The sequence below is a fragment of the Meles meles genome, chromosome 6 (genome assembly GCF_922984935.1).
Source record: "Meles meles chromosome 6, mMelMel3.1 paternal haplotype, whole genome shotgun sequence".
Classification (NCBI taxonomy): Eukaryota; Metazoa; Chordata; class Mammalia; order Carnivora; family Mustelidae; genus Meles; species Meles meles.
Window position 1 is genome coordinate 134,176,957 of NC_060071.1, and position 23,641 is coordinate 134,200,597.

The 23,641-nt window shown below is 48.4% G+C and overlaps 1 protein-coding gene across 4 annotated transcripts in view; it reads left to right on the forward strand.

Moving 5' to 3' along the window:
• Window positions 1–22,381, forward strand: part of POMT2 (protein O-mannosyltransferase 2) — a 42,484-nt gene extending 20,103 nt beyond the window's left edge. For 2 of the 4 annotated variants that reach the window (XM_046008399.1, XM_046008402.1), the window contains 14 exons: window positions 113–195; window positions 2,924–3,033; window positions 7,383–7,449; window positions 9,688–9,757; window positions 11,768–11,846; window positions 12,981–13,132; window positions 13,581–13,672; window positions 14,913–14,989; window positions 18,033–18,104; window positions 18,409–18,468; window positions 18,564–18,669; window positions 19,557–19,697; window positions 19,856–19,970; window positions 20,785–22,381. In XM_046008399.1, the coding sequence (XP_045864355.1) occupies window positions 113–195; window positions 2,924–3,033; window positions 7,383–7,449; window positions 9,688–9,757; window positions 11,768–11,846; window positions 12,981–13,132; window positions 13,581–13,672; window positions 14,913–14,989; window positions 18,033–18,104; window positions 18,409–18,468; window positions 18,564–18,669; window positions 19,557–19,697; window positions 19,856–19,970; window positions 20,785–20,890 (1,330 nt within the window). In that variant the 3' untranslated portion in view covers window positions 20,891–22,381. The remainder of the gene's footprint in view (window positions 1–112; window positions 196–2,923; window positions 3,034–7,382; window positions 7,450–9,687; window positions 9,758–11,767; window positions 11,847–12,980; window positions 13,133–13,580; window positions 13,673–14,912; window positions 14,990–18,032; window positions 18,105–18,408; window positions 18,469–18,563; window positions 18,670–19,556; window positions 19,698–19,855; window positions 19,971–20,784) is intronic. The other 2 variants (XM_046008400.1, XM_046008401.1) reach the window with 2 other exon arrangements.
• The last annotated feature ends 1,260 nt before the right edge of the window (window positions 22,382–23,641 follow it).

The following is a 23,641-nucleotide window of genomic DNA, read 5'->3' on the forward strand; positions in this document are numbered from 1 at the left end:
GCCACTCCGGTTGTCTTCTTTTAGACTAGTTGCACAGGGCTCTTCCTAGGGTTCCCAGGAAATTAGAATTCCTCTCTAGGAACTCGTTTCTCTTCTGCTCCTTTTCCCACAGTGGTCCTGGTGATGGCTTCTTCAGTTCTGCCTTCCAGGCCCGGCTTTCAGGCAACAACCTTCACAATGCTTCCATCCCCGAACGTGAGTATCTCGGCCTTTATGAAGGTAGAAGGGCAGAAGCCTTTCTGGGTAGGTGGATTAGAAAAGATGAGTACGATAGCCTGAGTTACTTTAGCCTATAGATGGCAGACTGGGAGCAACATCCAGTTAGATCCGGGGTGAGCACTCAAGAGAGTGACTTGGGACGCAGGAAGAGCAGCCTGGAGCGGCAGGCTCTTTGACTGTGAAGAGTGACTTCTCCGTTGTGGCTGTGGAAGCATCCAAGTCAGCTCCTTGGGAAGGCAAGCAGAGAGAATCTGGTGAAAGCACAAGGCCCTGATGCCGGTGGTCCGTTTCCACCATCACATTCTGTGACGCACATCCAGCCACTTATTCGCAGGTCGTAGTTCAGTGCGTTAGCCACACTGGCGGCTGTAGAGGGCCTGCCCTCCAGAGAATTCAGTAATTCGGTAGAATTCGGTAACCGTGTGTGTTAAGTACATAAGGGATTGAAGGGTGCAAGAGATCACTTCTGCTAGGGGGTTGGAGGTCATCAGAGGTACATAGAGTGAGAGGCTGTGGAGTCTGGCCCTGGAAGGATGGGTAGATTTGAACGGACAGAGAGGAAGGAGAGGGCATATAGTGCAGAGGGGACAGCATGATCAAGGCCATGAACAGGGCACAATGTAAGGCACAGATTACCCATAGAAAAGTAGTAGAAGATAAGGCTGGAAGGATAGGTTGGGCCCAGATTATGAGGGTTTGAAACGTTTGGGTGAGGTGTTTGACTTCATTAACTAGAGAGTGGAGACACAGCAGAGGCCTTTGAGCATGAAGGAGGACAGGAAGGCTGTGCTGCAGGGAGGCAACACTGATGGCAAAGCACAGGATGGCTAGGGAGGGGATGGGATTGGAGGCAGGGATCCCCTCTGGAAAGCTATTCCAGGGACTTGAGCTGCGCATCGTGGTAGTAGCCATAGGAGTGGGGCACATGGGCATGGACAAGGGAGATTGGACATGGAAAGAGAAAAGGAAAGATGTCACTGAGGACTTGAGCCCAGGTAATTGTTTCTTGGAGGCACAATGACATCTTCTGGTCTTTCCAGTGCCTTGCACAGTGCCTGGGACACAGGGGCCCCGCCAAGACTATACAGAATGAGAAATAGGAAAGCAGGTTAAAAAGTTGGTTTGGAAAGACAGATACTGGGTTCCACTGTAGAGAGGCTGATTTTGAGATGCTTGGGGAGATCCATGCAACAGGGCTAATGGGCTTGTGGCTGATGCTTTCAGAGGAGGAATCAGCCAGATAACAGGAAAAGTGATACCGTGGCAGTGGCTGTGATCTGTAAGAAACCTGTAGAAAGAGAATGAGATCTGGGCTGGCTGAAGCCAGGTCACTGGAGTGCAGGAGGGAGGGAGTTAGGAAAGTATGCTGCAGAGGACAGTCCTTGAGGGCATGTGGCTTGAGAAGGGGGAACAGAGCATTTCCAGAAGCAAAGACGGTCAGCAGTGTGCGGGGCTACATATGTTGGCCTGGGTGAGAGTGTAGGAGACTGGAGCTGTGGGGTTTAGCAAACGCCTGCTTGTTTCAAAGGCCTAGCTCGCTGTGATCTCTTCCATCAAGCCAGCCTCTTCTTACTCTCCATGAGAATTCATCCTACTCTGCTGTGGGCTTCCACTGTGTCACACACTGTCACTCCTTTGCTGGAGCACTTGCCCACTGTCCTGTGCTCATCGGTGTGTGCCGCCACCTTCTCTAAGACTGGGCTCTCCCAGGGCCATAGCCAGGATGCCTCCAGCTTTGGATCCACTCTGTATTTGATACAATCTGCTGACCAAAGGAACGAACAAAGGAGGACCAGAGTAGTCTATCACTGATGGAGCGAGACGTGTCTCAGTGGACTGGGGAATGCCAGGGCAGCCAGATTACAGAGGACTGAGAAGAGGGACAGTAAGGCAGAAAAGAGGCTTCTCAGTTACCCAGGGCCTGCAGGCAGAAGGGATCTTCTTGGTTTATTCTTTTTTTTTTTTTTTTAAACTCTGATTTAGGGGCGCCTGGGTGGCTCAGTGGGTTAAGCCTCTGCCTTCAGCCCAGGTTGTGATCTCAGGGTCCTGGGATCAAGCCCCGCATGGGGCTCTCTGCTCGGCAGAGGGAGCCTGCTTCCTCCTCTCTGCCTGTCTCTCTGCCTACTTGTGATCTCTGTCTGTCAAATAAATAAATAAAATCTTCAAAAAAATAAATAAATAAATAAACTCTGATTTAAAAGAACCAACAAACCCAAACATCATTGAACAGCTACTTTATATAGTATTAGATTCAAAAGATGCAAAAGGACTTTGCAAAAATGAAAATTACCTGTAACAGTCTATCATAACATTATATCTATCTTGAAGAATATGTTAGGTAAGACTTGAAATGCTTCTTCCTTTATTGTGTTTAATGTATGTATAGACTTTGAAAGATGGGCTGTTTCTAATCTTTTGCTTTTACAAGTAGTGCTTTGCTAATACCCTGTTAATACCAGCTTCTTCTGAAGTTCTGAGGAGGAAAGGGAGGTGAGGACACCAGTGAGACTCTGTAGTGAACTCCCACTTGCGTTGACACCATGGACATGAGAAAGCACCTGTGCGTCTCACTTTAGGCGGCGCTAGGCCCAGTGCGGTCTGTGAGAGGGTTAGTGAGTCCTGTGGCTTCAGAGGCCCCTTCCAGTCAGGGGCCACCGCTAGCACAATGCCAGCTCACACCCTCCACTGTCTTCCTTCCTCCCAGATCTGGCCTATGGCTCTGTGATCACCGTGAAGAACCTGCGGATGGCCATCGGCTATCTCCACTCCCACAGGCACCTCTACCCCGAGGGCATTGGCGCCCGCCAGCAGCAGGTCAGCAAGCCTTTTGTACTTTCTGTACTGTAGCAACACCAAGCTATTGGCCAGGACGGAACCCGCCCTTTTCTTTCTTGCCCCCATCCTTTACCGCACCATTTTCCCTGCTTGAAACAGTCTTCCTCCTGTGCCCTAACCTTTTCCTCTGGCTAACTCTGGCTTCTTTAGGCTTCAGAGCAAGTGTTGCCTCTGATTGCCATGACCCACCTCTACTGCTTACTGGGGTAAATGCCTCTTGCATGAGGGGTTTGCCTGGCATGCTTTGTAAGTCTGGGCGCTAACCCTATTCACACTGAATTGTGAATTCAGTTCCTCTTGTCTCTTGCTAGCTCTTGGAAGGCTCACGGTGCCTGGCTTGACATGGATGATGGTCAGGTGTTGTGGTTGTAAACACAGACCTGGAAACCAGACTACATTATCTGGGTTTGAATCCTGGTTCCACCAGAGTATGACTTTAAACAAGTTACTTGACCTTTTTCTGCTTCATTATCTTCATTTTTAATTAGGGAAAATAAAGAGTGCCTTTCTCCATCATAGGGTCATTGTGCAGATTAAAAGTATGAAGTACATGTGACATGCACCCTGGGGGTTTAGCCGTGAGTATTACCTGAGCAAGTGAGCCACACTGTGTCCGTGTCCCTGTCTATGAGTGTCGGGTGTGGCTGTGGCAGATTGTGCCTGAGAGGGAGAGGCAGGATGTTGGAGAGGTTGGGGAGGCCAAGTTGTGCAGAGGCCTTCCGTGTTAGAGTAGATTTATTTGACTTTGTTCTATGGACACTGGTGAGGCGTTGAGATTTGTGAAGACGTGATAAGATGTGATTAGATTTTTAGGTTAGAAAAAAACCTCCAGCAGGAGGGTGATGGATTGAAAGGAGGGGCAGATTGAAGGCAAGAAATGAGTTGGGAGGCAATAATCATGACAGAGGATGGTGAATGACCATGAACAGAGGTGGGAATTGATTCAGGAAACACTTCACAGCTCAGTGTCAGGGCCCCATCACTGGCGGCTGTCAGGGATAAGCTATGTCTAGGTCTATAGGTTGGAGATGAAGGTGTATGTGGTAATGGTGTTTCACCACAGTCAGAAATGGAGGAGGAAGAATAGCTCTGGAAATGAGAGAGTTTGTTTTGTGTATTTGAGGTTTGGGGCTTGTCTCAGGAAGGAGATCTGTGTGCGTAGCATATGGGTATCTATGACACAGTGGGATGGGTGGCATTGCCCAGGAAGGGTGTGCAGAGGCAGGAGAGGCAGTGAAGGAGCCCTGGGGGGGCAGCAACACTTAGGCAGTGGTGGAGATGCTCTGAGGGGCGCTGGTAGACGAGGCTGAGAAGGAGGGCGTGAACAGGGTTTGGGAAGAGAGCCCAGGGCAGACAGCATCCCAGGAGGACTGGTTCAGCAGTTCGGGTGCTGCAAAGGCCTCAGAGAAGGTGGGGGCTAAGAAAGAGGCCACACTGAACAATAGTAAAGGGGGCCTCGTCGCTAACTGGGACAGCTTCTGAGGAGTGGTGAGGCCCCAGGTCTCAGGAGTAGGGAGTAGGGGAGAGGGGAGGTGTGCAGGCCGCAGGGGAGGCCGTTGTGCTGAGAGGCTTGGAGTGATGCTTCTCTTCTGGCAAAATGACTGGTATTTTTACTTGGCAAAAAAGTTTTACTTCCTAAAAATCTTTATTATTATTTCCTTATTTACTAGTTCACCAGAAAGTTGACACAGAGTGTTGGGTTTTAGTATCAAGTTTCCCATTCTTGATTCTCCATTTGTCTCTAGCACTTTTGAACCCACTGGAGAGCTTTTAAAACATTCCAGTGCCTGGGTACCACACAGCAGCTCTGACTCCACTGATCCAGAAGGGGGCCCATGCATTGTGCCTTTCTGTTTTCCTGTGAAATTCTCCAGAAAAGGCTAATGGATAGCCAGGGCAGAAAACCACAGCTAGCCCTTCCATGGGGAGCTGCAGCTGTCATGCAGAAGCTCAAGTTACAGACGTGGTGGCCAGCAGTGTTTACACTGTGCAAAGGGAGAGAAGGACCCTGTTACGCTAGTCCTGCTGTTACACGCTCACAGTCATGTGTGGAGGTGTGAAGTCATGATAGTGATGTAGAGAGAGCATGTGGGGCCACGGCATGGAAGAGTCTGGTTCTGTCCCAGCTGAATCACACTGAGCCTTTCTTAGCCAGTTTCTTCATCTGCCAACTGGGGGGTTGGAAGAAACCACTTCTAGTGGCCCACAATGCCCTGGAGTTTAGTGTCTTGTCAACAACCCTAAGTGTCCATTTTAAAAATATTTTTGAAGTATAACATTTATAAAATAAAATAACAAAAAAACCCAAAACCGAAAGCTACATTAATTCCAGAAGATCAGTGTTTACCCACATAATTTGGCGTACAACATTCTGTTGTTATAGGATATGATTGTTTCTAGGAGACTTTGTGTTGTAAAAAAAATCCGTTGTAAAAACAAATGTTTCTATGGGAAAAAGAGGCCATGGACTATACTCGTAATAAAGAAGTAATTTTTCTTATATAATTTTAATAGTGAGTTTTGTTTAAAAAAATACACGGAGTACATACACACAAGCAACATAAAATCTTAAGATCCTTTAAGCAAATCTAGGCTGGTGGACTCTTTATACCTTTGTTTAGGAGTATGAATTTAATTTCTCTATGGCTGCCAAAATGTTTTAGTTTCTCTCTCTCTCTTTTTTTTTTTTTAGAATTTATTTGACATAGAGAGATCACAAGTAGGCAGAGAGGCAGACAGAGGAGGAAGCAGGCTCCCTGCTGAGCAGAGAGCCTCATGCGGGCCTCGATCCTAGGACCCTGAGATCATGATCTGAGCTGAAGACAGAGGCTTAACCCACTGAGCCACCCAAGCACCCCCACCTTTTTCTTTTTAAGTTGGCTCCACACTGGGCTTGGAGCTGGGCTCCAGTGTGGGGCTTGAACTCATGACCCTGAGATCGAGACCTGAGCTGAGATCAGAAGTCTGATGCTTAACCAGCTGAGCCACCCACGTGTCTTGTATATTCTAAATACCATCATTCCTGATTTTTTTCTGAGAAAGGAAAAGCCACTGAAACAAAGCAGCCATAATACATACATAATTTTTCCCTAAATGCTGATTCCAAATTCCTTTGCAAGTAAATCAGTAATGTTTTGTCCAATTGGAGTTATAAAACCCACTTTGTATATATTTCTATTGTTTCTGGATATTTGTGTTCTTGTTTATATAATTGGCATAATTGTTGTGTCTAATCTCTATCCTGGGAGTTTTGGAGTTAGCTGCTTGGTTCGATAGGCCGTGGTGACTTTGAGCAAATTACTCATCCTTAGTTTCCTCGTAAGTAAGGTGGGGCTAACCATGGTGCCTAGCAGAGATAGAAGACTTGCCCGGTGCTTAGAACAGTACCTAGTGATAAATGGCAGCCCCTTTCAGCATCAGCATTTTATAAACCTTTTCCTATGCTGGTAAAAAATGCTCAGAAACATTTTTTGTGGCTGTGTAATGTTCTGTCCTGCAGACGTATCATCATGTTAGCTATTACCCCATCATTGGACATTTTATTCTGTTTCCTAATTTTTGCTATTAGATTCATGACAGCATGATGTGAATGTTCACATGCATACACACACACATTTAATTTTCAAAAAATCGGTGTCTATGAAACGGCTACAGGCTAAACCCTCAAGCTTCTAGGACAAGATATATATGGAGCTATTTAGTTTCATTTGGTCACATTCTAGAAAATATAGCATGAATTTTTCATTTAGAAAATTTGAGGCATGTTCTTAATTACTTCTTAAAATGCACTAAATCTGGGCACCAGGGTGGCTCAGTCAGTTAAGCGTCTGATTCCTGATTTCGGCTCAGGTCATGATCTCAGGGTCCTGAGATTGAGCCCACATCCAGCTCCACAATTGCGTGTGAAGCCAACGTAGGATTCTCTCTCTCCCTCTCCCTGTGCCCCACCCCCAGCTCATGTTCTCTATCTCTCTCTAAAATAAATAAATGCAAAATTTTAAAAATATACTAAATCCTGTTTGTGTGCTGGAGACTATGTTACACAATGTATCATGGTTCCTCCTCTAGAAGGCTAAAACTTTAAAGATAAGATGCATAAATATACAGAGAGACCAATCAAAAAGGCACTTGAGGCAGAAACATCTAAACGCAGATGGAAGGAGAGAATCTCACTAGGGCTACTTTGGAACCCTCCTGGGCAACGTGGCCCCTCAGGTTGGTGGCCGGGGATTCTGAAAGAGGCTTAAGCAACGCTGGTTTGCTGTTGATTGTCCTGTGGCTACGCTGATGTTGATGGTATTCTCTCTCCCACCTGCCCCCCAACCCAGGTCACCACCTATTTGCACAAGGACTACAACAACCTGTGGATTATCAAGAAACACAACACAAATGCAGGTAATGTAAGAACTGATGTTTCTTGCATTACTGCTTACTCTGAGCCATTTTTAACATTTCTCGTGCCTTCAAATGGTACGGAGATGGGCATTCCTGAGCTTTCCTTGGCAGTACCTTTACTGATCTCAGTTATCCTTTCAACAGCTACTTATTGAGCATCTACTCTCTTCCAAGCACTGTTGTCAACATAGGAGGTAAGAAATGAGCAAGACAGATAAGATCTCACTCTTAATAGCTGTCATGCTGAAGCCAGAGAGCCCGACCAAGGCTCAGACTTAGTCTAGACTGGTTACCTAGACATGCTGCCGGGACTAGTTGAGTAGACCCAGCTGAGGGCACATGGTGGCCACTCTTGTTTCTAATGAGAGCACACTAAGCGTGCAGACCCCAGCATATGGTGCAGCTCAAGTTGTCTTGATTGGATAGAGTACTGCTGCCCTCTGGTCATCCCTGGACTGGACCAGTCAGTTGTAGATCTCAGAGCCTGTGGCTGGGCTTGTCTAGCCTGGTGCTTGGGTCCTCACTTCATACCTGCTGGCCTGCCACCTGGGTGGCCAGGGCAAAGCTGCTCTGAAGCACATTTAATGGGCTCTTGGGACTTTTTGACGTGGGCTATATCCAGATCTTTCTTTGGTCAGGGAGCTAGCTACCTGCCAGCTGTGCTTTCTGTATCTATAGCTGAGAAGAAAACAGAGGGCATCTTCTGCTCACCTCTGAGCCCCTGCTGATTGTCCTGTGTCACAGGCTTTCTCTGTGACTCCTCAGTAAACCTTGCCTGGCTCTCCGCCTTTCTGGAGTGAAAGTCTGGAGGACTTTCACCCTTTTTATTCCTTTCCCCACCTCATATTGCTGCCGTCTTGTGACAGTATTGATTGTTTTCATCCAAAAGGACAAATGTAAGTGGCCTATCACAAGGAGGGGTTATGAGGCAAGACTGCTTTACTTCTAAAGTTATGTGGGCGTCGACCAAATCTTGGAACATCTCTGATCTGTTATTCGATGTGGCTTCTAGCTTAAGGTGGTTGCATTTCTGCCAGGGAACTAAGGCTGTGTGAAGGCAGAGAGCTGCAAGCACTTAGGGAAGTGGGAACCGTACAGATTAAGGTCTTTTTTTATGTACTTCTAGGAATTTATCCATTTCTTCTAGGTTGTCCAATTTGTTGGCATATAGCTTTTCATAATATTATCTTATGATTGATTGTATTTCTGTAGTGTTGGTTGTTCCTTCTCCTTTCTCATTTGTGATTTTATTTAGGTCTTTGTGTTCTTGATGGCTAAAAATGCCCCTCCCCCCACATCCTTGTAAAATGAAACTTCCCTCCCATTGACTCATTTGATTTGTCGCCTCTGCTGATTAATCTTTTTCAGAGACCTTAGGGTCCATGTAGGAATGGGCATCCCTTCGCTTGAGTTTTCTAATTCTCTTAAAAACTAGTGATTTGTTCTGGCACATTTCTCTTTCCTGACTTTGAGTGTTAGTGTCTCACTGTTTGGGAGGAAGTTTGCAAGGATCTTTTTTGTGTTGCTGCTTACTGCTAGCTCCTTTTCCATTGTCATTGCCTTGCTAGACCTGATCTGACTTGGTTTCTAGCTGATGTGATTCCTTTCTTTTGTCACCTCATCATTTTCTTTACCTCACGCTTAGCAAGTTTGTTGTCAGAGACAAGATAATAACAGACAGAATTTTCAGGGCTTAACATTGGACTCTGAGGAGAGCGAGGCATATGGTCATTTACATGGAATTAATTTTTGGAAGACTATGTTTTTACTACTAAAAGGAAAATCTTATTATTTGACTTCCCAGCTTAAAAACCCTCCTATGGAGGCTTCCGGGCCTGTCAGATAAAGACCACATTTCCTAGCCTGGCTTGTGCTGTGTGGCCTTACTTGTTCACATCCTCATCTATTCCCACAGTCTTTCCCATTCCTCTCCCCCCACACACCGTACCCACTCATATGAAACCCTTTGCTATTGGTCAAATGCGTTTTCTTCTTTCATACATCTGGCCCCACTTGTTGACCTGACAAAATTCTCCTCTGCTTAAAGAGCCTTTTCAAGCATATCTCTGAGACACCCTTCCTTGAGACAGTGAGTGGCCCTTTCTCTTTGTCCTTCCAGCACTCTGCTCCTCTAGGATCTATGATATTATACTGTAACTCTTTACCTGTAGGCCCTCAATTCATACTAGCCTAATGAGTGAATGACTTCAGATATCAATGCTTGTTTCTTCTTGGCAGATCCCCTGGACCCTTCAATCCCAGTGGAATTTGTAAGACATGGAGACATCATTCGGCTAGAACACAAAGAGTAAGTAAATTGGTTGTCTGGGATGAGTGAGTGGTATGGGCACCAAAGGTAAGGAGTTCTTCTAAGCTGGAGGAAACAGAAGTCAGATTTGGATGAGGCTCTAGTAAATGGAACAAGGCTGCTGTGCTAGAATGGAAAGCCATTTTATGAAGTCTGGTGAAATAAGAAGGCCAATTTTGTCCACCTGTTTTGGCTTTGGGAGCTTTGAACTTTGAAGATACTGTTCAGTTTCCGTTTTTCCAGAGTGGGGAAAAAGTATCTGAGTTACCCAATGCTTCTTCTCAAGCGGCTTCCTTTAGGAAGATGTAGAAATCTGTTTCTGAGAATATGGCAAGCTGGTTTATTTAAGCAACGTTCTCACTGAAAATGACTAAAAATGCTGGAATAACATGAAAACATCTTAAAGCATCAAAGAGCTGACAAGGCAATAGGGAGTTACCAGGCCAAAATCTAAGTGGAAGTGGGGTATGGGGATTCCAGAGAAATGAGTGGGATGCTGCAGCCACCTCTGCCTTGATCCTGCAATCTTGAGTTTCGATCTTTTGACTGCCCCTTGAGAGAAAGAGTTGTAAATTCAAAGCTGCAGGCTCACCCAAAGTGGTAAATGTATTAAGTGATCCTTCCCCCAAACTTGAAACCACAAAGGGCTAGAGCTGGGGGAGCAGGGGTTGAGGAGGGGCTATTTCTGGTTCCTGAAAAGTTGTATCTACCAATTGATCCTCACATGGATTTGTGGCCCAAATTAATTTCATCTGGATGGTCTGAAAATCTTTAGGCCATGAATTGCAATGAATATAATCCTAGACTGGTAATATTTCCTAGGTGCCTGGGGCGTAAATCCTCTTTTGGGAAAGAGATTGCCCTCCATTCCCATAAATAGTTTTTCAGTGATGATGAATAGTACATAGTAAAAAATAACTAAGCACACAAGGAAATAGGTCACCATGTGCAAGAGCGAATAGGAATGATAGATAGCAGAAGCAGCTCTGCAAAATATTGTATACTAGGATCATCCAGTATGGAGTATTTTAAAAATCAGGGATTATATATAGAGAAGAGCTATGCTCTGTGTGTGTGTATGTATGTATACATATGTATATATATACACACTGTATTTTTATACAGAGAGAGAAAACCTTTTTCCTACTATGATTGTGAATACTTTTTAGTTTTTTTGTTTGTTTTGTTTTTGTTTTTTATTTGACAGAGATCACAAGTAGGCAGAGAGGCAGGCAGAGAGAGAGGAGGAAGCAGGCTCCCTGCTGAGCAGAGAGCCTGATGCGGGGCTCGATCCCAGAACCCTGGGATCATGACCTGAGCTGAAGGCAGAGGCTTTAATCCACTGAGCCCCCCAGGCGCCCTTTACTTTTTAGTTTTTATTATTTATTACTTATTTAGTTTCATTTTGTTTTATTAATAGAAAGTTATTTATCATTTATTGTAGAGTTTTATTTTTGGAAATTTGGAAATTTCCAGGATTTTTATAATGAACACTTATTTCTTATTGTGGATAAAAGTAAGAATTATTATAAAACAAACAAAGTAAATAAAGCCAAATTAATTCCTCCCTTCCCCTTCTGACCCCCACTTTGTGAAACTGGTGTGAGGGCAGAAAGAGTAAAAGGGAGGGAGGAGGCTTACCTGGCTCAGGCATGCATAGATTACAGATCTTAATTTCTTCTCCCCAAAGCTGCCTCATGAGTCAGGCAAGCTAAGTGCTTCAGAGCCACCAAATGTGGTAAGTCATCCCCCTACTGCAGAAGTTAACCCCTTTCTTGGCACGGGGTCCAGGGCTCCTACCATTTGTCCCTCATGGTTTGGGCAATTCTCTGATTCTCTGGATGTTTCTTGTGAGTAAATAGGCAAGACATTCCTGATTTGTTGGATTTCATAGCTCAGATTCTAATTTTTCTTGCGCTAACAGATGACTCTGAATATCCGTAGTAAAAGAGGAGACATTGCATGTCTCTTTTCCCCAGGATAATGGCCTTTCGCTCTCTTAACTCCTAGGACTTCTCGGAACCTGCACAGTCACTATCATGAGGCACCCCTGACCCGGAAGCACTATCAGGTCACTGGCTATGGCATAGTAAGTGAGCAACTGGCGTGTGATCAGGCTGTAAAAAATTGTGGGGCCTGGTTCACGGCCATGAGACAGAACACGTCCTCCCTGAAATTCTGGAATGTTCCTAAGGATGACGGGCTACACAGAGACTCTATTAACATTGGGCACTTTTTGGCAAGGCTTGCTGTGGGAAAAGCAGCCTGTGAGTCTGTTTGTCTCCATCTTTTCCCTCCCATAATAACCATGCCATTTTTCTGTTCTGACACTTAATAAATGTCACATATGAATACTGTATGGGTTCCTTTTTAAATCACAGTGGACATAGAAGCCATGGACCACAATATGATCCTAGGTAAATATATAAGTTTATTCTTTGCCAGATCCCAGATCCTCATTGACTTGATTTTTAAGGATTACTTCCCTGTTCTGCAGGGGGATGTTAACCACAGTGCTTTGGGATTTTTTACTAGCATGGGGTGATGCAGTTAATAGATAAAGAAGCTCAGTGAGTACTTGGGGAGTGATTTGGAAACATAACCACTGGAGAGGGCAGCTAGACTTAGGACTATCTTACGTTCCCTTGCAGGGGCTTTAGTGCATCAGTAAAGATCCTGGGTTCCTTAAGGTGGCCTTCCCAACCCCCCTTCTGCTTGCCCACCCCATGCTACTGGGGCCACTAATTATCATTTTCTTGTGGGCATCTCCTGAGGAGAATTAGACACAAATGTCTTAATTTCCAGAATATCATCTCCAGGCCAAACCTTTCTGGCTTAGATGAGTGAGTGTCCAGATGGCCAAGTAATGGGTACAAATCGCCCAAATCTATTTCTGTTGGCTCAAGGTGCTCTCATGAGTTTGGTTTAAGAGCAAAGACATATGTTTAAAATTTAAATGTAGTCCTGTGAAGCATTGGAGTGTGGGCTGCAGGAGTCACACTACTTTTCTTAGTTGTGGTGGTGAGCACTGGGGGAATGTCCGTCACTTGGGGTGTTTCTCTGGCCCTCTCATTCCCCTTCCTGCCTCATCCACTGAGGCCTATTTTGTCTTTGACTGTTGTAACATGGTGGCATCAGAAGGGGAGCCATCTCCCTTTCCTGACATGTCATCTCTAAAGTCATCTTAACTTTCTTTGTATTTTTTCCTTGATTGACATGGCAGAATGGGACAGGGGACTCAAATGATTTCTGGCGGATTGAGGTTGTAAACAGAAAATTCGGAAACCGGATCAAAGTGCTTAGAAGTCGCATTCGCCTCATCCATCTGGTCACAGGTTGTGTCCTGGGCTCCTCGGGAAAGGTCTTGCCCAAGTGGTGAGTCTCTGGGGTTTTGATGTCCCAACTGAGGCTCATGCTTCTCCTTTCACACTACAAGGAGTATACCAGAAACTTCTGTTTCCCAGTTGTCAATGTTCACTTCAGGTTTTCCTGTTTTTAGTGGTAGATGGAGGGAGAAAAGGCATCACGTGTGTTACAGAGCACAGAACTCCAGAGTTCCTTTGGTGTTTTATGTATTCTGAGAGTTGAACAGAATAGTTGTTCATCTGTCTAGGACATTCTAAGTGCTCTGGGCCTTTCTAAATTGGGAATACTCTGTGCTGGACTCCTCCTAGGACAGTCATGGAATATAAAAGAGTGAGGTTGAAAAAAGTATGGCCACTGGGTTGAAAAGAGCAAATTCTATAAATGTAAGAGATTTGACAGCGCAACTCTCTGGTGAGTGTCACGTCTTCTGAGAGACCTCTGTGACTGCTTTTCACAGGGGCTGGGAACAGTTGGAGGTTACCTGCACCCCATACCTAAAGGAAACCCTCAACTCTATCTGGAATGTGGAGGACCATATCAATCCCAAACGTGAGTGAGATTACTTCTTGGAAACATTTATAAGTAACTCTTATCTTAGAAAAATCGGCGTTCATAGATTCTGCTGACACTGTATCTCATTGTTGTCATTTCCTGTCTTTTTTTTTTTTTTAAAGATGTTATTTATTTATTTGGCAGAGGGAGAAAGAGCACAAGTAGGCAGAGAGGCAGGCCGAGGGAGAGGGGGAAGCAGGCTCCCCACTGAGCAGGGAGCCTGATGCGGGACTCGATCCCAGGACCCTGGGATCACAACCTGAGCCGAAGGCAGATGCCTAGCCGACTGAGCCACCCAGGCGCCTCTTTCCTGTCTTTTTTGAAACTAGTCTTTTCATATGAGGTGTCTTGACAGGTAGCTCCTTATTCTTCCCATCCATGTCAACTTCCCATCCTCCTTAAACTCCCCCTAAATTGACCAGTGACCTCACTGTGGGCTAGAGCTAGTTTCCTTGTTCCATTTTCCCTGCTTCTTTTTGGATCTGATGCTTTTCCTTGCTACCTGCAATGCAGGTCCACCTATCTTGTCTCCTTCTGGGCTTTTCTGTCCCCTGCACCTGGGTTCCTCCCACGCTCAAGGCTTAGAGCAGGCTGGTGCTTTCCAAAGGTGATGCCCCTGTGGAGAGCCACAGCCAGCCAACACTTTCACAGAAAGCAGTGGCCACAGCCCTTGATCTGAGCCCCCATATCTGTACTCCTAGGCTACAGCAATGTTGTCTTCAACTCAGTAGTGTTTGGATCCATCATTTGTCCTCCTCAACCACCTCTCTTGAGCTTCTGCTTGATTTCCCCTCTCTGTGCTTCCTATTTCATTCTCCTTAGTACCTAATCTAATTTAGCCAACCAGCTAATTACTTAACTAATGAAACAACTCTTTAGTGAGTACAGTGGGAAGCCTGGGGGCCCCTGGGATACACTGGTGAATGAGGTGGACTTGGTCCCTGTCCTCACAGACCGGCCCAGCATTCGAGCCTGTACCATCATGAAGGGTGATAGTGCCGAGAGCAATGGCAGCACTGGGGACGGGCCTTGTCGCATTTGTATTTCTCCAAATGCCTCACGAGGGCTTCGTATGAGCTGAAGGGATGATCAGGAATTGGGCCAAGCTTTCTTCTATCTCCTCAACACTCTAACATACTCATTAGCCAGCACGTCAGGAAAGCTGTACTGGGAACACAGACAGCTGTGAGAATGTGCTTGTAACCGAGGTTTTCTTCTCTGTCCTTTCTTTGCCTAGTGCCAAACATCAGCCTGGACGTGCTGCAGCCCACTTTTCCTGAGATCTTGCTGGAGTCCCACATGGTGATGATCCGGGTACTGCGGGCTTCCCTCATTTGAAGGCTTCTCTGTGAGCTCCGGCCATCCACAAATTTGCATCACAGATCAGGAGCCATGGTGTAGATCCACTGTCCCCTGGTGGGGGACTTTGAAAGGGTCTTCGCTTCTGCTTTACTTGGTCTTCGAAGGCATTTCCCTGATCGGAGAATGACGACAGTGATGATGATGAGGGTGACGGCGACAGACTCCAGTGCACACTTACGTAGCTCTAAGCACAGTGCCGCAGCAACTTATTCAGCAGTTACCGCAGTCATACGGGCTGATTGTCCCCACTTTACAGATGAGGGAGTCGAGGCACAGAGAGGTTAAAGAACTTGTCCAGGGTCACAGAACTAAATGGAAGAGGTGGATCCAGGTTTCAGAGCCAGGCCGGCAGGTTTCAGAGTCCGTGCTGGTTACCGCCACCCCTGCTGCTTCTAAGTGATTCTCCAATCTGTTCAAATGGCAGAGCCCCCGAAAACCAGAGTGCTCTTAGTTGAAGATCTTGAGACATTGATAGCTCCTTCCATCATAGGAAATTAGAATGAATTAGCATGAATACTGATCTGAGCATGTTGTTGATCTGCAGCATAAAATGCCCACCACGAGCCCACTCGTGTTCCCAGACACGGGGAACTGTTAGGGGGCATGGTTGAGTCTGTCGCAGGTTTCGTAAGACTCATTGTTGGTACTCCCCATCATGAGTGTGTGACAGCAGTCCTAGCCTGAAAGGTGTAAGAACAATTGGGAGAGGAGATATTTAAGTTGGGAACGTTCTACACAGTAGCTCACTTCACCGCTGGGCAGCAGAGAAAGGCTGCTGCAATGCTGATGTGTGGGGGGATGCCCTTCCTCTGGTTTATGGAAAGCCAGCATCCTGCAGGAATGGTGTGTAGGAACCGCTGTATCTTGAGCCAGGTACATGATGATCACGGCACCCACAGGGGCGCAGAGAGGTGTAGTGCTCGTTGTTTGTCCCCTGCTGAGCCGCTGTCAAGTGGACTTTCCTGGAAGTGATTATGTAAGCAGTCCTCAGTAAATACAGTTGACTTACTTCACCAGATTTGATCAAAGAATTCAAATTTTGTCATTTCTGCACATTGGGAGGTGATGACTTGACATTAAGTGATCTCTGGGTCACTTCTTCTCTGACTCCCTGCTTGTAGCTGTCACTGTGGCCTGATGACATAGCTCTTTTGAATACGTGCCTGTCAGCCAAAATATCATTCTGTGTCTGGCTAGAATTTTAAGACGAAGTCTAAATAGTCTCGTTTCTTCTTTCATTATCTAAGAGGTAGAGCCAAAGAATAAAGGGGCACCAGGGAACTTTCTTATTCAACCAATATAGAGTCAGGGTGGGGAGGGTGATCAAAATAGTCCAGATGAGAGAAACCACATGGGAGAGGGCTTTTCTGCTCGCGAAGTGGAGGGTCTGAGTTCCATGCAGAGAAGGCTGCCTTGCCTGCTGAGGTCAGCTGGAATGAGCCCACTCTAGATTTTAAGTATAGAGAAGGATGTATAAATGCATAGGCCTGCATTTATACATCCTTCTCTATACTTAAAATCTAGAGTGGGCTCATTCCAGCTGACCTCAGCAGGCAAGGCAGCCTTCTCTGCATGGAACTCAGACCCTCCACTTCGCGAGCAGAAAAGCCCTCTCCCAGGCCTGGGGGCGCCTGGGTGGCTCAGTGGTTTAGGCCGCTGCCTTCGGCTCGGGTCATGATCTCAGGGTCCTGGGATCGAGTCCCATGTCCGGCTCTCTGCTCTGAAGGGAGCCTGCTTCCCTCTCACTCTCTCTGCCTGCCTCTCTGCCTACTTGTGATCTCTCTCTATCAAATAAATAAATAAAATCTTAAAAAAAAAAAAAATGCATAGGCCTGTAATGGTTGTAGACTTTTCCTTCCCTCCATTTCTTGGATTAGCAAAGCAACTGGATTCCCGAGGCTAGCACAGTGAGTAGACTTTCCGCAGCTGGTTACAGGTCTGATTCCCAAGGCTAGCACAGTGAGTAGACTTTCCGCGGCTGGTTACAGGTCTGGCTGGAGTCCCTGAGTCTGGGACCAAACTGCAATGGTTTGAAGGAATGGATTTCCCTTAGCAGCTTCTCTGGGGCCCAGGATGATTCATTCTTCATTCTGAGGTCCTTCAATGGAGAAACCCTGACCTAACTCATAACACCTCATTCCTGCTCTCAGGAAGTGGCTTCTCAGTTTGTTCTGATAATGAGGCTGGCACTGGGCCTGGTGCTTAGTGTCCAGGGTCCTGATCTTTTTCTTCTTGTTTTGGAAAAACCCTGATTGTGGCATGTAGAGACAGGATGTTGGACAGTCTTGGCTGCTGGATTAAAGGTGCTGAACCTGGGTCCTTCAGGCTAAAGTGCACACTCTGAACGGGGGTAGTATCACTCCCAGAGTAAAATGTATTCTCGGAGGGCAAAAAACCCTTAACTTTCTAATGTATGAAGCATAGGTAGTCATCCAGTATGTAAACACATTTACAATATAGCTGTGGTTTTAAAGTGTCATGGGAGGCATTTAGGAAAAAAATGTCTAAAAAGCCCCAGGAGGGGCAAGAATGAAAAAATAAAGTTGAGAAACACTAGACTAAAGTAACTTTTTCCAAGTTCAGAAACTCATCAGACTGTCTGGTTTTGTGTTTGAAATTGGCCTCCAGAGGGAACAAGTAAGCCAGCCTGATTTTGTATCTCGCAGTAGCCCTCTAGGCACCTTCTATTTGGTCTGGAGGGTGGATATATGTTTTGTGCTCACAGGAAACAAGTCCTTCTTTTTTCTCTCAAGTATAGTGGGTCTGAATGGACTGTGTTTGGTGGCAGTGGAAGCTTGTGTGTCGGCAGAAGTAAGGCAGTCGTAAGCGGGTGAACAGTGACTGAGAAAGCACCAGATTCTTCCCTGCAAGGAAGGGAGACAGGGGAGGTTTCTCTTGACAGTTGGCTATCTGTCAGAGACGCCCATTCCCCACATTTCTGTCAGCTCTCTAGATCTCTGCCTTGACTAACTTCTTTTCTGCCATTTTCCTGCAGGGGAACAATGGCCTCAAACCCAAGGACAACGAGTTCACATCCAAACCCTGGCACTGGCCTATCAACTATCAGGTAGGGCTCAAGGCTAGAGCTGCTCCTAGGAAATGGAGCCAAAAAAAGAGAACAGTGAAACTTGGTGAGGGTGGGGTGGGACGACTGGGCAAGGCCTTACCTGGCATGAGGTGGCCGAAGACAGGGCTGTTTTCTGTCCTGATTCTGAGCCGGCCTTCCCAAAGAGCTCACATAGAATCGAGACTCCCTGAGCCTCCTGCCCAGGCTCCCATTCTGTGGAAGGTAGCTGGTCTTCCTTCCCTCTGGAGCACATGTGGTGGGGTGCACCGGGTCCAGGATCAGCAGGGTGTCTTCTGCTCTGCAGGGCCTGCGCTTCTCAGGGATCAATGACACAGACTTCCGCGTGTATCTGCTCGGCAACCCGGTGAGTACCCTGCACGCTCCCTGCTTGGGCCCTCAGCCTGGGTCTGTGGGGGGCTGCGGCTCTCCTCTCACCCGCCCATTCTCCTTCCCATGCAGGTGGTTTGGTGGCTGAATCTGTTGAGCATTGCCCTCTACGTCCTCTTGGGGAGCATCATTGCTGTAGCTGTGCAGAGAGGGGCACACCTGCCTGCGGAGGTGGAAGGTCGGTCCCTTGGGCTCTTCCTCCCCTGACCTAGCACCTGGCCAGAGCCTGCTCTGCCAATGGGCCATTCTGCCTTCACTACCCCACCGCTTCCCTTGTCCTTTGCTTTTTAGAGCTCAGTCACCAGATACCCAGTACTGTGTTAAACACTCCATCCTCTCAGCAGCCCTGTAGAATAGAACATTCTTAACCCCATTTTATGGCTTCGGAAGCAAAGCCACAAAGAGAAGGGACTTATCCCAGGACTTATCCCAGAGCTAAGGTTCAGGCCCAAGTGGTCTGACTTTAGAGCCCTCACTTCGAACCTCTGCACTCTGTATAGAGCTGCCCACCTTTTCTTCTCTGTTGCTCTCTGTTCCATGGCTCCGTCCTCTAGCCGGGTAGGGACCACAGCCCCTGAGACTTTCCCACAGGCTCTTTTTATCCTATGCAGCTCCCCTGTGAACAGCCATGGCCCTAGACCCCCTCTGTCCCATCCATCCTCATCTCTGACTTCACCACTGCCCTGTCTGCCACCGCAAAGATCCGTGCAGCAGCGGAGATGTGGGAGATGGCAGTGGGGTGGGGGCAGCTGTCTGTGAACTGTGTAGCATCTTGGCTTCTTTGGAGGCTGGGCTGTCTCCCGCTGCTGTTTGGTGCATCTGCGTGGGTGCTGAGGCCTCTCCAAGCAGGAGGTGAGCAAGGCTCTCGAGGGCCAGCTGCTCCTCTTGTCCAGCTGCTGTGGGCTCGCTTAGCAGCTTGCTTAGCGCTCCAGATGAGGGAGACAGGCCCTGTAAGGGCACGTGGCCTAGTCTAGTCCCCCTGCAAGGAAGGGGTAGAGCTGGACGAGAGCAGGGGTCTCTGCCTCCTCCCTGGCTGCTGACCAAGCGGTACTGCTTGGGGTCCAGGGCTGTCCCAGGTCCTGCTGCAAGGAGGTGGTCAGCTCCTGCTCGGCTGGATGCTCCATTACTTGCCCTTCTTCCTGATGGGCCGGATCCTCTACTTCCACCACTACTTCCCAGCCATGCTCTTCTCCAGCATGTTGACAGGTCAGCACCGCCTACCTGGCCTTGGGGGAGGAGGGCGGGGGAGCAGCACCGAGGGGGAGGCTCCCTGCTTCCCGACCCAGATGGCTGCTCTGTGCTGCGTCCCCGGAAGCCATCTTCTGACAGCCTGGGGCTAGGCCTGGCTCTCTTCTTTCTCCCAGGGATTCTGTGGGATACTGTCCTGCAGCTCTGTGCCTGGAGTCTGGCCTCCCCTTTCCTGGCCAGGGGCATGTATGCGGCAGGACTCCTGAGCCTGCTTCTGGGAACTGCCTACAGGTGAGTAGCCTCTACCCCTCATCTTGCTGCCCCCCTGTTCCCTGCCCACAACTCTGATGCCTCTGCCTTTGGTGCATCTTAGAGTCCCCTGGGGTGCTCTTAAAGCACGGTGGTGCCAGGGCCCCATCTCTGGAGACTCTGATTCAATTGAGCCAGTTTTCAGGGCTCCCCAGGTGACCCCAATGTGGAGCCAGATAGGAGAAAGTTGGGGCTGTGTGTTCTTTCTTTTTGCCAGTGGGCCCCAGCTTCTGTACCATCCCAGCTGCCTTTCTGTAGTCGCCTCGGCTTCCTACCCGACAGCCCTGGTGGGGATGGGTGAGGCAGAAGGTGAGGGAAGGGTGTGGGGTGTAGTTCAGAATAACTGCAAGGAGGGTGTTTCTTGGCCTCACTGCCCCAGCTCTGGGCCAGTCTCAGATCCCCTGTGAGAGTCACTGGCCTTAAGGGGCCTGGGAGGCAGCATTAAAGTGTGAACAGGAAATGGTGGGCCTGTGATCTGAGGGCACATGCACATTTTAACAAGTACTCTGAGCCAAACATCCATGGCCAGACCCGGCCAGACCCCGGGACTGGTCTCTCCCCTGGGCCTCCTGGGAGGAGTCCTTTCCTTCTTTGTCATTAGCCAGCATCTGCTAAGCCCTTGGACTGTGGTGTGCCTACATGTTGAACTCAGACATGGTGATGAGGAGTAGGGCTTGTAGGTGGAGAAGAGCTGATAAGCTCCAGCAGGGGCTGCTGAATTTCAAAGATCCGTGGGGCCCTTGCCTCTCCCGGGGCACTGGGTACCAATGACCTCCCTCTGGATTCTCTCTCACAGCTTCTACCTCTTCCACCCTCTGGCTTACGGGATGGTTGGTCCCCTGGCCCAGGACCCCCGAAGTCCCATGGCAGGACTAAGGTGGCTTGAATCATGGGACTTCTGAGGCTTCTGCTACTCCAGCCTGAGTCCAGGAACTTTCTGGGGACAGCCAGCTGCACAGCCAGTCCCTGGACCTTCCCAGCTGTGGGCAAAGCTGCCCGAGGAGCCCAAGGAATTCTGCTGCCTGCCAGGATCAAGCTCTGGGAGCATACCCGGAATTTAACCCAACACTAGGGAGAGCCGCAGCGCTGTCTGCAGAGATCCCGCCGCTGGGAATGGCTCAGCAACAGAGGCCATCTCTCATGCCCGTTTCCCCGAGTGTGCAACATAAGGAAGGATGAGTGTGTGAGAGAGTGGGGGTGAGTGTGTGGGAGTGGGAGGGTTCATTTGTCCATATACCTGTGGAATACAGACCGTGACTGTGGACAGCTGAGTGTCATAAACTGTAAGAAATAGTCCAGGGCTATAGTAGTATTTTCTGGTATTTCTTTCACACTGGATTTAGTTTGAAAAAAGAGCCACCAAAAATTCTCTGACCTCCAAGAAGGCTGAGCTCACTGGGCCCACTTTGGGATATCACCAAGGACAGACAGATGGGGCTATCAAAGCAGTGCTGCCTTGTCCCCACAAACAAATAGAACTGAGTGCCCCTGAGCTGGAGGGCCGGCCTCCCAGCTGCTTCCTGGGGGGAACTGCTGGCAAGTCCCCAGGGCAGCAGGTACCTGCACTTCTGCCTGCAGTGTGCACAGAGGCCCAGGCTCTGGATGACTGGTGGGAGGAATGGCGTCCTATCCTTGGCTGCTGTGTTTCCAGGCCCTGTGTGCCGGAGGTGGTTCCTGCTGTCCGTCCTTCTCCCTCTGCATCCAGCCTGGCTACGAGCTGGCACAGATGCATTCTCCCCATGGTTGGGAGAACCTCTGGGGCCCCTTAGCAGCCGGGCAGCAGGGCGGGGATCTGTGGTGCCAGCTGGGGTCCCGGTGGGCTGCCCCAGCCCGTCTGGGTTGCTGCTCCTGTCACTCATGAGATGTTCTCCACTTCTCTGGTCTTCCCTGCTGCCCTGGATGCATTTCATTTCCCTCTCTCTGTCACTGTTTCACCGATCTCTTTCTCCCAAAGACCCAGAGCACCTAGAAATGCAGCAAAGCTTCTACTCTCTACCACTTAAAAGCCCAAGCAAGAAGCTCAGAGCTGTTCCTTTCACTTCCTTCCCAAATGGAAGAGATTAAGAAAGCCCTTGGGTCAGAACCGCACCAGGCCCAGGCCCATGCTTCAGCCACCTCCCTCCCACCGGTGCGTGACCGAGTATTTTGTCTCAGAGGACTATGATGCTTCCCGGTTTAATGATGAGTCTCTGCCACACTTCATCCTCCCTCCTCTGTACCCCCACTGATTCTGACAGGGTCAGAGCTCTTTAGAGCATCTTCCGGAGGCGGTTGCCACGGAGACTGGAAATTGGGCCCAGGGACAGGCTGTGCTACCTACTGGGCATGGGAAGGGACGCTTCTGGCCATCCTTAGCCGTTCTGACCAGCCATCATTAATGTTAATAGAGGAAATGCAGCAATGTCAAAAGCAAGGCAGGTTTGTTAATTAGATCTGGGGTGTGATGACCTCCCTCTCCCAGGGCTGCAGCCCTTTTGACTTCCCCTGGCAGGAAGTGCTGCCTGTGTGCTGAGTCTGGGCTGTGGGCTTAATTGTGTTTCTGGAAGGGGAGGAGAGCAGGGATGAAGAACCTCTGCTCACCCCTTCTACCGCAATTCACCACTGTCTCTCCTCCTCACGGGTGGAGTTGGTGTCTCCTGAGCTGGATGGGGCAGCCGTCTGGTTGGGTTCTCCTGGAGGGAGAATGTGGGAGTCTGTCCTTGCCGCTCCGCCAAGAACCGTGGCCCCACGACAACTGGGAGGGGACTGAGGTCCCCTTGTACCTTCTTATTTCCTACTAGGAACTGGTTGGAAGGGAGGAACTCCGAGGAGCCAGAGAGACAGCCACTCTGAGTGAGGGTGAGGAAGGAGAAAGCTCAGTCAGCTTCCTGCCCATGGCTCCCTCCTAGTTTGGCCACACTGGGGACAGAGGGCTCCCCTGTCTCTTCTACTGCTTTCCAAGGACGAGAGAAGAATTGTTGGCTTACTCCCTCCTCTTTCTCTTACCCCAGACTGGCAGACATTCTCTGCAGACAAGGCCGTATGGGCTGATGCAGCTTCCGGTGCTCAGGTTCAGTTGGTGGCAGACACTGGGGACAGGGGTGATCAAGGTGGGGCTCTGAATGTGGGCTCTGGGGCCCAGGAATTCACGGAAATGTGACGTGCCCTACAGACTTGCTGGTGGAGGAAGAAGATGTTTGTTAGCGAAAACTCCAGCCAGCTTTTTGAGCCACAATTTTATATATTTTTTAAAAAGTTTCCACGGATAATCAGAGGCCACTTACTTTTGTAATAAATAGCTCTTATTTTGAATGCCATGGTGTTCTTCTTGTCCTTAATTGAATCTGACTTTCCTTCGGGTTCCCAGAGAGAAGACGGGAATGTTTTGAGTGCAGGAACCATTCCACTGTGTCTGTGTCCGAGGCCATTCTAATTGGAGCAGAGGCCCTGGCTGGGCAGGTGAGCCTAGTTACCCCAGGGGACATTTGGGCCCTCCCACCTACAAGGTTGCTTGAGTAATGTTGGTTGTTCTTTTAATTTATTTTAACTTACTCCAAAATAAGTAGGAAGCTGGACCTGACTCTTTCTCTCGTAACTGGCAAGGAGCACGAGAGAATAACAGTTGTCTGCTCCTAAGGCAGCTGTGTGGCCCAGCATTGCAGCAGCTTCCATTG